General features: G+C 32.9%; 1 protein-coding gene across 5 annotated transcripts in view; it reads left to right on the top strand.

The window, feature by feature from the left end:
• The window catches only part of LOC135791002 (glutamate-gated chloride channel-like), a 35,242-nt gene extending 28,182 nt beyond the window's left edge, over positions 1-7,060 (top strand). For 2 of the 5 annotated variants that reach the window (XM_065301313.1, XM_065301314.1), the window contains 7 exons: positions 2,851-2,915; positions 3,547-3,767; positions 3,838-3,920; positions 4,423-4,563; positions 5,438-5,590; positions 5,655-5,869; positions 5,931-6,186. In XM_065301313.1, the coding sequence (XP_065157385.1) occupies positions 2,851-2,915; positions 3,547-3,767; positions 3,838-3,920; positions 4,423-4,563; positions 5,438-5,590; positions 5,655-5,869; positions 5,931-5,981 (929 nt within the window). In that variant the 3' untranslated portion in view covers positions 5,982-6,186. Of the gene's footprint in view, positions 1-2,850; positions 2,916-3,546; positions 3,768-3,837; positions 3,921-4,422; positions 4,564-5,437; positions 5,591-5,654; positions 5,870-5,930; positions 6,187-6,209 lie in introns of those variants that run through there. The other 3 variants (XM_065301315.1, XM_065301316.1, XM_065301317.1) reach the window with 3 other exon arrangements.
• The last annotated feature ends 5,234 nt before the right edge of the window (positions 7,061-12,294 follow it).

Below are 12,294 nucleotides of genomic sequence, written 5' to 3'. Positions count from 1 at the left end.
CACAAAACGATATGCACGACCGATAGTTGCTAAAACACACACAACGAACGATGGATATCCAGTTTATCGTCGGCATTTAAAAGAAGATAATGGTCGAACTATCAAAGTTTAAGTTAATAATCAAGAGATTACGAATAATGATGTACACGCACTGAATTTCACCATTCAATCAAAAACATACAACTCAAAGTTGGTGCAGTTATTATGATATTGCGTAATTTGAATCCACCGCAACGGTATTCGACTTTCGGTAAGAAAGACTTATGCCGAATTTGATTGAGCCAACAATTATTTTAGACTAAATAGACTATAGGCTGTTAACTGCCAAAAGAACCACGATCCAGGTTTCAAAATTGGGGATCATTTTTACTTGTGTTGGAGAAACACATGGACAAAATTTCATCTTTCCTAAAATGACGAAAGTCTGGCCGTAACTGGCTCTTGCTCTATTAGCGGAAATTCGCCATTTTAAATGAAAATTTTTCTTGTGTCAAAAAAAAACTTCAATTAATTTGACATGATTTGATTCATTTCATTGAATTGACTGCTCCCCCTAATTCCGGAGTGTGTCGATATTATTTTATATTTTTTTAAAATTTAATATAAAATAATTACGTCCCGCAAATGACAATTTTCCACTTTCAAATAATTATATAAAATATAAAATAAAATCGGCCCAATTTGGGATAAACGGGAAAAGTTGTCAAAAAATTTGAAGTTTTTTTTAACAAATGAAAAAGTTTTTTTTTAAATGCCAAACTTCGAAAAAATTACAATTGTACTCAAAAAACGGGATTATTTCATAGTTTTAATTATTAAAAAAAATGTGTCTACTTATTAAAAAAAAACCATTTAAAAGCAAAAATATTCAAGAAAAAAACGTATCAATAGGTCAATTTTGGAGAGTTATGGTTATTTGAAAATTAAATAGTCCATTTTTTGGAAAATTCATAACTTTTTTGAGGTTAGAAAAAAAAATTTGAAAAAATTCTAATAACGATTTTCAAATGGTAGAAAAGAATGGAAATGGAAAGAATGGTTTTAGCTAAATCTAAAAGGGTCGGGTTCAAAAGTGATCGATTTGGCATGGAGTACCCCATATATTATACGAGTTAACCAGGCAAACGTTGTTTTGCCATATATATTATTTCTAGTTTCTAGATAAAATCTAGTGTAGACAAAAAGTAACTTGCATATTATAAGTGTGTAAGTATGTAAAACTTGATTAACTGAACTAATCGTGTCAAATACACTTAAAATTAATAGTTTTATAATCTAAAATATAAAAATGAATCGCAAAATGTGTTGTTAACCGCTTCACTCAACAACGCCTAGACCAATTTGGCTAATTCTTCTTTTAAAATGTTCGTTAAAGTCTAAGGGTGGTTTTTACGGTGACAAAAATTGGAATAATTTCCGGGAAAACGGGGAAAAGCTGTGGTTTTCTTTTTTCAATCGATTAACGAAACAAATTCCGCAGCCTTCTTCGACTTATTTTTGATTTATTGTTTTATATGGTGTTTTGCGCATAGTGTTTTCTACTGAGTTTTCTTTTGTCCACTGACAATCGAATCAAATTCCGCAGTTTTCTTTGATTCAGTTTTGTTGTTTTTTGTGCAAAGTGGTAAATTATCTACGATCACTAAGTATTGCATGTGACACAATTCAGGGTGTTTTAGTGGGTCCCACTAATATAATTTGTTCTTGAAAGGGTGGCGAAAGTTCGTGGAAGCGCCCTGTCAACGGGGTGACTGTTCTGTTCAGGAGAAATTTTTGCACCGACTATAAAATAGGGAGGAACAAAATCTGCCACATTCCGAATTTTTTTAACAGAACGAAGTCTGTTGAGTCCGCTAGTTATGAATAAAACAGTAATTATTAATAGTTAATATAAGAGTTACACTGATACAGCAATACGATAATTGTAAACGTTACTACTACACTTGAAAACCTAAAACAGTAATTTATTTACCGTGTTATTGCACAAGTTGAATTTTATAAATCAAGTATGCAGATCTTGAGTTACGTTGCAAAAATGATGCTGAGACTAACCGGGAGAACAAAGCATATAATTGATAATTGATAAACGCCGCGTTACTACTACAACTTATACCATACATAGGTACTACAACTACATATACTACAACTACATATGCCATAATGATGGTCGAAAACTGTGTAGGGAGTGAGAGAAGTCTTATTGTGTGCGTGAACCAGGAGACCGAGTTCAGTCTCATTCCTTCGAGCAGGATGAAAAAAAAATTAAATTACCAAAATGACTATAAAAATATAGGGGTTGGTGATAAAACAGTAAATATTTAGAGTTGTATTTATTATTTAATGCCACATTATAAAAAAATAAAAACAAAAGAATTTGTCCAAAAATTAAAAAAAAAAGTTAAAGGTGAACAATCCCTATCACTTAGGGGTATGAAAAATAGATAGCAGACGATTCTCAGACCTACTGAATACGCGTATAAAATTTGGTAAAAATCGGTAAAGCCGTTTCGGAGGAGTATGGAAACAAACAATGTGACACGCAAATTTTATATATCTCGTAGATATTTATTTCTTTATTCATTATTAATTCATATTGAATTATGAGTACCTATAGTGCTCAAATTTAAAATAAATACATATCAACAAAATATCCAAATATAGAAAAATATTAAAGTGAGTTAAAAAAATTAGATTTATAGAAGCGTAGGTATATCAGACAGATTAAATCGATCGGAGGATTCTACTCCGATAGAATTTTAATGTGTTGCTACTACTTTTGACTTTAGTTTTTATTTCATAGTCTTATGCGTATTTGAGTTGGAAAGTGCAAATATTTTATTTTCGTTTTAGGAACACTCACTGTCAATATCGAAATTACGTCATTGACTTTGTCACAAATCAGCAGAGATAGTCTTGTAAGTATTTACATACTCGTTAGATCAACCGTATCATCACATCACATGAAAACGGCTAGACCGATTTGGCTGATTTTTTTTTGACAGTTTTCTAATATTCTGTAGAAGGTTCTTACGGAAAAAAATATTAGGAAAATGACTCAGAAAGATTGAAAAAAAAATAAAACCCGTTGTCACGCCATCTATGTCTGAGATTTCAGAACGCATATACAAACTTCGCATGACTTATTTAGTAATCTGTGGTAATTTGTGACATACCCGCCGCGCCAACAATATTGACCGGTTGATGTTTTTGTTTGGAGAAGGAAAGTCGCTTTCTCTGTCTGTCCCTTTGAATGCTTAAATCTTTGAAACTACGCAACGGATTTTGATGTGGTTTTTTACTTCCGTGCGAAGCCGGGGCGGGTCGCTAGCGATGTGACTGGCAGAGAATGCGTTACGGCATTAAGTCCGCCTTTTGTACAGTATTATTTTTTTGTGTAATAAAGTTTAAATAAATAAGGCGTTACGAAGTTCGCCAGGTCAGCTAGTATGACATAATTGTTAAATTAATTTTCCTTTTTTTGTGTCATCACGAGTACAGTTATATTATTGTTTTCAAATGCGAGGTCAATATTTTCATTGGTTATAGAATTATGAAGTAGATTTAATTCTGCAGCAAAGATGGCACGATCCGCGGTTGGGGTATAATTTGATCGATGAGAAGAACGACTATTTGAATGCTACCAATCATTATGGAGATATCTGGTTGCCCGACACGAATTTCGTTAGCGATGATTCTGAAGAGTCATCTCCTCATGATAACCTGGAATTGACCATTTCTCCGAATGGAACTGTCAATTATCTCATGGGGTAATAAAGTTTAAGTTTATCGTTTAAATTACTTTTAACGTTAAATTGCTATCACCGTAATATGTTTCAGGCAACATCTCAACTTATCATGCCCAGATATCATAAATACATTTCCGATAGGTGATCCGATCTGCTCGTTCAAGATGAAAAACCGTAAGTACTGAAAAATCTATCATTGCATATAAAAAACATAATGTAAAGGCTAGTTTTCTTAACTCGTACAGAGTTTTGAAATACCTACATTTGATTTTGGAAAAACTTAATTCATTTTCACTTTAATATTTCGCCACATTTCGCAAAGAATGAAGCGCAACTTAAAGCAAATTAAGCATTGTGAAGACATTATGACGAGATTTTTTCTTCTATACATAATATAGAAACAATAATTGAAATCAAAAATCATGAAACAGAAAAAAATTACTGACTTTTTTGTAAATAAATAAATTAGTTCATTTAATTTCCATTTAATTTAAATAAACACAGATCAAACAACATTCCTCTTTCATAACAGACTAAGTATAGTCTCTGTCATTAATTTATTGTGTATATGTATTATATATATATATATATAAGCATATATATATATATATATATATATATCGGGCTAATCCAAATTAGCTAAAAATATATATATATATATATTTTGATTACTCAGGTTCGTACAATCGGACTGCCATTGAGTACGTTTGGAAGTATGGTAAAAATATTGCCATAACATCATCAAGTTTTACAGCACTGAACACCCACTTGATCGATACTCAAACAATGACCTGCCCGATGAATATAAATCGGCGAGGTAACCAAATTGTTGTTTAATGTGACATGTAAAACATTATACAGTAGAGTCCGGTTATAATGACATCGAAGGGAATTGACAAACACGTCATAATAAGCGGACGTCATACAAAGCGTTTTGTGAAATGAAAACCCTTATTTATGTAAATATGTACATATACATACATATTAAATCAAAATCAAAATTGCACGTAATCAGCACATTATAACACATACAAGTGTAATTTTTACTGCAAGTAATCTGTAATTTTTGTCTGCTTTTGCATTATCATTTTCGTATATCATTTTCTCTGTGCTTGATCAATTCCAATGTTTAACTTTCATGGACATGATACTGATATTTTGTCTACTTCCACTCTATTTTCCCATGGTGGTTTTTGTTGTTAATCATTTGTATTGAAAAACACAGCACTGGAAAGGTTATAATTGCTTGACGTACGTGCTGATGCTGTTACAAACTCCACCCCGCGACTCAAAGCGACTAAAGCTCCAACATAATAAAACTGAAGAAAAAAAACTGGTGAAATGTGGAAGTAGGGAAAATAAGTTACCGGGAACCCGAAATAATTGTCATTATAAATTTTCATAATAATACACCAAGATTCTCTCCTGCATTTGTCTTGTTTGTCTCTTATTGCTAGAAAATTTATGTCGTCAATGGCTGCTATGTAAATAAAAATATTTTATTCAAACTACAAATTTCGTTGGGAAATTGCCAAGCCAAAACTGATTCTGATGCTATTCAAAAATAAGAAATCAAATTTAATTGGTAGGTGTATGAAATGTTAATTGTTTTTGTGCTTCTTTCCACATTACCCAGGAAAGGCGCATAATATGCACAATATAACTGAATATTAATATTGGTTTGTTCGCAGAGAATTATCGCTGTCTTCAAATAAACCTGAAGGTTGCACGAGATATAAATTACTACATCAGCATATTCTTTCTTCCAAACATTATCCTGGTGAATATATCTTTCATCACTTTCTGGATACATAGGAATGCTGTTCATGCGAGAGTCATAATTGGTAAGCATTTTGTTTATGATTGACAATAATGAATAATATTAGAATATCCGATGCAATATTACAGGAGCAATCACGTCTATGGCTCTATTCGCCATTTCAAATGGCTTTATATGCACTTTGCCGTTAGCGAGAAATTTAACCGAGATAAAAACTTGGAATGGTGTTTGCATGTATTTCATCTGTGGCTCGCTTTTGGAGTTCGTATTAGTCCACTATTTGGGCCAAAAAGAACTACAATCTGATAATGCTTCCGCTATTGTTGAAAATGTCGACAGAATCGTAAGTTTTTCTTTTACTTTTTTGGTATACGAGTACTATCCCTTGTGTTTTTTTATGTAAGCCCTGTTCGGCTTCTTGCATCCGCACAATTATTTTAAACTATTCAAACTGAATTGAATCGGGTACAATCTTTATTCCACAATGACGAAATTTGAAAAAATCTCAGATAAAATTGATTAAGGTCTATCTAATCACATACATCCTGATTTCGGTTGCATAGTAGTGCAAGCTACATAGCTTACTGATATAACTATCGTCTAATATAAACCGAAAAGAAAAAAAATAATAATAATTGAACACAGCAAAACACATCAAATTTCAAATAATGTGTATATTCCAGATGCCCAATGGAAAGCCGGCGAATTAGGTTCCCTTTGCGCAATTTGTGGACAAAATTGCCCGCGTTTTATTCCCGTTTGCATTTGGAACCTTTGTTATCTTTTTTATTTATAATAACTGAAGTAGCAGCAATGATACAGATGAAGTACTCCGCTCTTCTCGGTCAGCACCTAACGATCAGGTAAAACTGTTCTTGGGCTAAACATGTACCTCGATAATTTGACTTGGTCATAAACTAACGTAAGTTAAAGGTCTGCACAACAGCTGACAAAACAATTATCAATGAATTTTTAATGAGGGCAATACTATTTCTTGAAAACAATGGAATTTATAGTAGAACCTTGCCGACCTACCAAGAATATTATATTGGTTGCAAGAATTTGATGTTGACAATGCAAATGCATACAATTGATGTATCAAAGTAAATGTTTGAAAAATTTATTTTCCTATAAATATTAGCATAAATTATCATGAAATAGTAAAATTACTAGTAGTATGTTACAGAATTATATAAATTTATTTATTCATACATTATAATACAAATGATTAAATTGAATTAGAAAATTGACAAAAAATTTTCATGAAATAATTCGGACATCGTGATATGTACACAATGGCAAGTATAAAGTGAAAATTAGTCAATTAAACTTGTTCAAACAAAAATTACATAAATTGAACACATGTACCACATAATATTGACCCAATTGAATTATATTTTTATACTACAGATGTAAATTTATTTTTGTCAAGTCAAAGTAAATGTTGTAATCATGAATACGACAAAAAATTACAATAATGTTATCATGTGTTGCTTAATGAATATAATATATTGAATGTTAAAATGTCAAATAACTATATTGATATTAATTATTTTTGGCAATCCTTCTTCCGAAAGAGATAATAATCCCTTGGTGCGCGTGGTAAATACGCGACTTGCATGCTATAATCAATAATCACTTTGAACTGTGCTTTCTACGCATTGTTCGTCAAATCCAAGAAGAAATTAAATGAACTTAATAACAACGCAATGCAGCACAAAATACAAACAGATATACCTCACCACATGTAACTGTAATTCTATACTATCAATATCCATCAATAATCAAATATTCTGTTAATTGGGGTTCGTGGTTGAGGGGTCAGCATTATGCAGGAATTAGTATTCGCTAATTGGTGTATCTGTACCAGTCAGAAGGAATTTTATTGAACCAAAATGAATCACCAGTTTCCCTTCGCGCCTTTGAACCGAATTAAATTCCAGCATTGATTTAATTAACTTTGCCGTTTGAATTTAACAGCCTCTTCACGCACTCATCTATAATGAACACTGAATTACAGATTTAATAATGTAAAGTCTGTTATTAGACAAAAAATTCCAAACTTCTAAGTACATACGAATTTCATTTTATTATTTACAATACCTACAATATTACAAGAGTAAATGCTCAGTGCTTTCAAATAGTGCTTTTAATTTCAGAAGCCTAAATTAATTGAATATCTAATAAATTAATATCCAAAAGAGCAATTCGCATTAATTTCAATTTCTGATAGTGTTTCAACAGTTCAATCCCGTTCATAGTCAGCTTTCAATTCAAACTCTGAATTATGCCACTTGTTGCTTTTATGTAACCCCTTTGTACTGTACTCTAGAAAGGCTACACTGGTTAATAGTGTTTGCAAAATAATATTAGTAAACTTCAAGCTGTGCTACAATGAAAAGTTCCTTATCACATGGTACAAAAAAATATTTGAGTAATACACATTTCTATTGTTACTTGCATGTTAGTTTCTTACAGTACTTACTTTGTTTTGTTATTTAAATATATGTTTTAAAGTTTGTAAATACGAGTTTGCATCAATTTGCAATGATGGCTATTGCGCAATACCAAATATTGCAAGTTGGAATTTAGTTGATTAACAACACAAACTGATATTGTAAAATTGTCCTAAAACATTGATTTTCAGGGCGTATTGAAAAGAACAAATTCTAAAATATGCAGCCTGTTGCATGTATTGTTGCAGCATTTTTTAAAAGTCGTTGTATTTTATTAATTGTAGTCGAATTCGTTGAATTATCATATTTTGGAAGGCGAGTCATTCCGGATTATATAGATTATGGCATTGATGATTTTATTTTGTATTTGCTACTATATTCAATAAAAGTTTTAATTTATGAACGAATTAATAAAATGAATTTCCCAAAACAGGTATTGCACACAAAAGTAATATCAGATAGATGAATATACAGTGGAACGTCGGTAATCCGGTACACAGCTTAATTCGGCACACTTTGTGGATCCGACATGGTCATACAAGTGTGCTTGTACTTTTAAGATTTTAATTTGTCGGATTAGAAGGTTTTTTTGTAAAAATATTCCGAACTATAAGGTTTTAGGTATTTTTCACTGACACCTCCTGTAAAGTGATTGTTTGGATTACCGGCGTTATACTGTAATTATATTGAATAATTATATTATACCACTATAGAATTTTGTGAAAATTAATAAATAAAGTTTTTTAATTACATCAATGCAAATCTTGGTTACTAATCAAATCTTTTAAAAATTATTATCAAAATGAAGTATGAAGTATCTTAAAATTGCACTTTATGGAGTTGTAGTGTATTGAATGCGTGTGTGCATTAATGATATGATACGTAATACAAATCTCATTTACAGATTAAAATTTGTCTTGTATACGAATAAGTTAGAGTACAATCTAAAAGGCAGTAAAAAATAAATAAAATAAAATGCTATTGGGCGTTAGTTTAATTAATTAACGTACTCACTAATTAAAACGCTCTCAAGTGGCGGGTTCTCCTTGTAAATTCTACCTGAAAAACATGAACTTCGACTAGGAATTTCTATTGTTTACGAAGATCATTAAAAGAGTGGAAGGTAACTTGTTATTCTACCTTATCCATTATTTTTTTTGCAGTTCCTTGATTTATAGATTGTAGTCATTTCACGAAAATTTCAATAATAAATGCAAGAAAAACCAACCTCTGTTGCTAAAACGATTATAAAGATGCAAATTACATATAACAAACTGAATAAATAAAATCATTTGTTTTGAGCACGAGACTAATATTTCGCGTAATTAGTTAAATAAAATTGAATAATCCTAACCGTTTGAAAAATCGCCTGTAAATAGAAATGCATTATATTATACATATTTTGCCGTATCCAATTCTTCGACTCATTGCTATCAATTCCTTCGCACGTTCAGTTTAATATCTATTGTATTAAAGTAGAGCGACTTTAGCCGATGTAGATTTTACTATAAATTTATTTTGATTACAATTCCAAATTTTATTTATTTTTTCCTTAGAATATCTCCGATCTAATTTTTCATCAATTTGTCAAAATTGATTCAGTGATTTTTGCACTGTATTACATAGTAATACCATTCAGATGCTGTAAGTGCATCAAAGCTGTGTTCCGTAACACTATCGACATATTACACATCTATCGAGCACACTTCCAAATGTTTTCCTGTGGAAACACAGCTGTGCTATGAAATCTGTTCTTCAAGTAAGCAAAACTAAATGTAATACAAAAAGGTTCGCCTAGATGTCGCTGGCATTGAGGGAATCGATTTTTCCAGCTGTTGTGCACCGAGTATTCTCGATAAGACGTTAGTTCTCGTCCTGCTGGCAGAACCCACAGAAACGCGGTTCACAAGTTGTAAACGATTGAAATCTACCCACAAAGTAGAGTGGCACAAAATTCCTTTGTAAAACCAATTTGATATTTTATTAAATCAAACTTAAAATATTAAGCAAAGTGCCGCAAAGATTTCCGAAAGTTAACTAGTGACTGCAAAATATATCATCCTAAGGGGAGTATTGATTGTGAATTAAATATAACGTTCATCTTCCTCGTTATCGGGTACCGCTGACGTCGACCAGTGACTGAAAACAACGTGTTATTTTCGTCCGAGAGCCTTGGTTGATCCAACTGAGGATCCTGTTGCCTGGTAGTTTCAAGGTTTCTTTTTGGTATTTTTTGCATGTCATTGTTTCTTATATCCCAACAAATAATCAAAACACATTTTATTTATTGTGGAAAATATGGATTCTACCCAGCATTCAAGTTATAATTCCGCAAATAATTTAAGTGACAAATGGGAAATGCACTACTACCGCAGCTTTCAAAAATGATTTTCCTGCTGGCGTGCAAACCGTAAATTTCTCTTATTTTGATAAAACAATTCAATAATGTAGGTATGCTTTCCGGCCTTGGGATGATTCACCGCCTACTTTCTCAATGCATGACACTACTCCCAGCGACACGCCGATGAACATTGGCATATTCTAGTCTAAAGATTTAAAAAACAACTTGTAGTTATTCTACATCAGCTGCTCGACTTAAGCAGGTATGCAGGGAACTCTTGGAGTGCGATACCAATCAAAGAATTCACTAATTTAATTGATACCATTATATAAAACTATTTTTATGAATGATTGTCAATAAATCAAACATTCCCGAAAAAAGTTTATAGTTTATTTTTATATCACTGTTTTATATCACAATTTGTTTTAGGTGTCAATTCGACCTCAGAGAACAGCCGTACGCAGTACCGGCTTAGGGTAACGCGCGGTTGGGCGACCGTCCAGGTGCCCCGGACTTTAAAGGGCGCCGAATCGCACTAGGCCGGTTTTTTTCGTATGGGTTCGAATTGCAGTAAGGGGGCGCCGTAGATATCTCGCCCAGGGCGCTGGTAGTGCTAAAACCGGCACTGGCCGTACGTGTACCAAATTGCAACTTATTGCAGTTTGAAGAATTGCGTTTCTTTTCATTCAAATAATTCAATAAATTGCTAAATTGAAATGGTTGTGCAGCAAAAGTTAGTAGTTACATTATGGCGGGAAAGTTAAGTAAGTTGTCCCAAAGTTTTCGGATTAACTACACTTGTCAGACTTGCGCAATGAGCAGGCGCACGTTCAAACCTCGGAGCACGAACGTGCTATGAACGAAACTATAAGTGTAGAAATAGAATACAGGGTAAGTTTGATGATTTCTAATAAGAAAAATTTAGCATCTCAAACATCCAGGGCGCTTAGCACGAGTCGCGCTCAAAGTAGGCTCACCAAAAAGCGAGCCGTGTCATGGATGGCAGACACGAAATTGCATCCCAAAAACTTTAGTTTAAAAATATTTATTTATTAAATTTCTACGTGATTTTTTACTGGATTTTACAATTTTATATAATGAGTTTGACATGTTTCGCCCTGAGGGCATCTTCATAAACTGATTTTTGTGTGGTGTAGTTTGTTGAGTGGTTTAAAAATTGTGTCGTGTATTGAGTTTGTGCGTTTAGTAGTTGGTGTTTGATTTTGTGTTTATATATCTGTGTGTTTTCTTTAATATATACCTAAGTATTTGTCTGTAGATGATTTTACTATGGCTCAAAGCATAAACACATGTTTTTTTTTAATCAAAATTTGCTATAAACGAAATGTTGAAGCTCGACGGTTGATACATGGGTCATTTCTAAAGTGGCGCACAAATGCGGTGACGCCACGGGGAAGGTGCAATCCAATGCGAAGGCTAATTTAAGCATCTACGAGTAATAACTTAGTGCTTTTCCAATACTTCCAAATGTTGGTCGGGTAAAAAAGCAACAATGGGTTTTTGGAGGAATTCAGCGCGGAACGCGAATGTGCTTCCTATGGGAGGTACCGAACAGGAAAGCTACCACACTTCTTCCAATAATAAAAGAGTAAGTACTCACGTGTCTTACACGAATTACTATTAGACTGAAAATTAGTGTTATATTGGGGTTGGGATATGGGCAGTTCAGTAAGGTATGGTTTTGACTTAGTTCAGAGTATCTTTTGCGTGTGGGTGTGGGGTGTGGGGAAGGAAAATATTATACTGATTTAATAGGAACAAATCTACCTCAGGCATATAATTCCTGAAACCACCGTGATGATACTGATTCATGGTCGGTATACAGTGGTACACAGTGGTGCATTTCGTTACCCCGGAACATCCCGACCTACACACACAGGGTGTGGAATCGTTCTGGTTACGATTAAAAGGGATGCTCCGCAGAAGACAGGGAGTTAAGCGTCGAGTGCC

The sequence above is a fragment of the Atheta coriaria genome, unplaced genomic scaffold (assembly GCF_025399875.1).
Source record: "Atheta coriaria isolate IRGN ID8LTWV9N9 unplaced genomic scaffold, Caltech_Dcor_3.1 hic_scaffold_4_pilon, whole genome shotgun sequence".
NCBI lineage: Eukaryota > Metazoa > Arthropoda > Insecta > Coleoptera > Staphylinidae > Dalotia > Dalotia coriaria.
The sequence above is the reverse complement of the archived record's forward strand: the minus strand, read 5'-3'. Positions and strand labels throughout refer to the sequence as shown.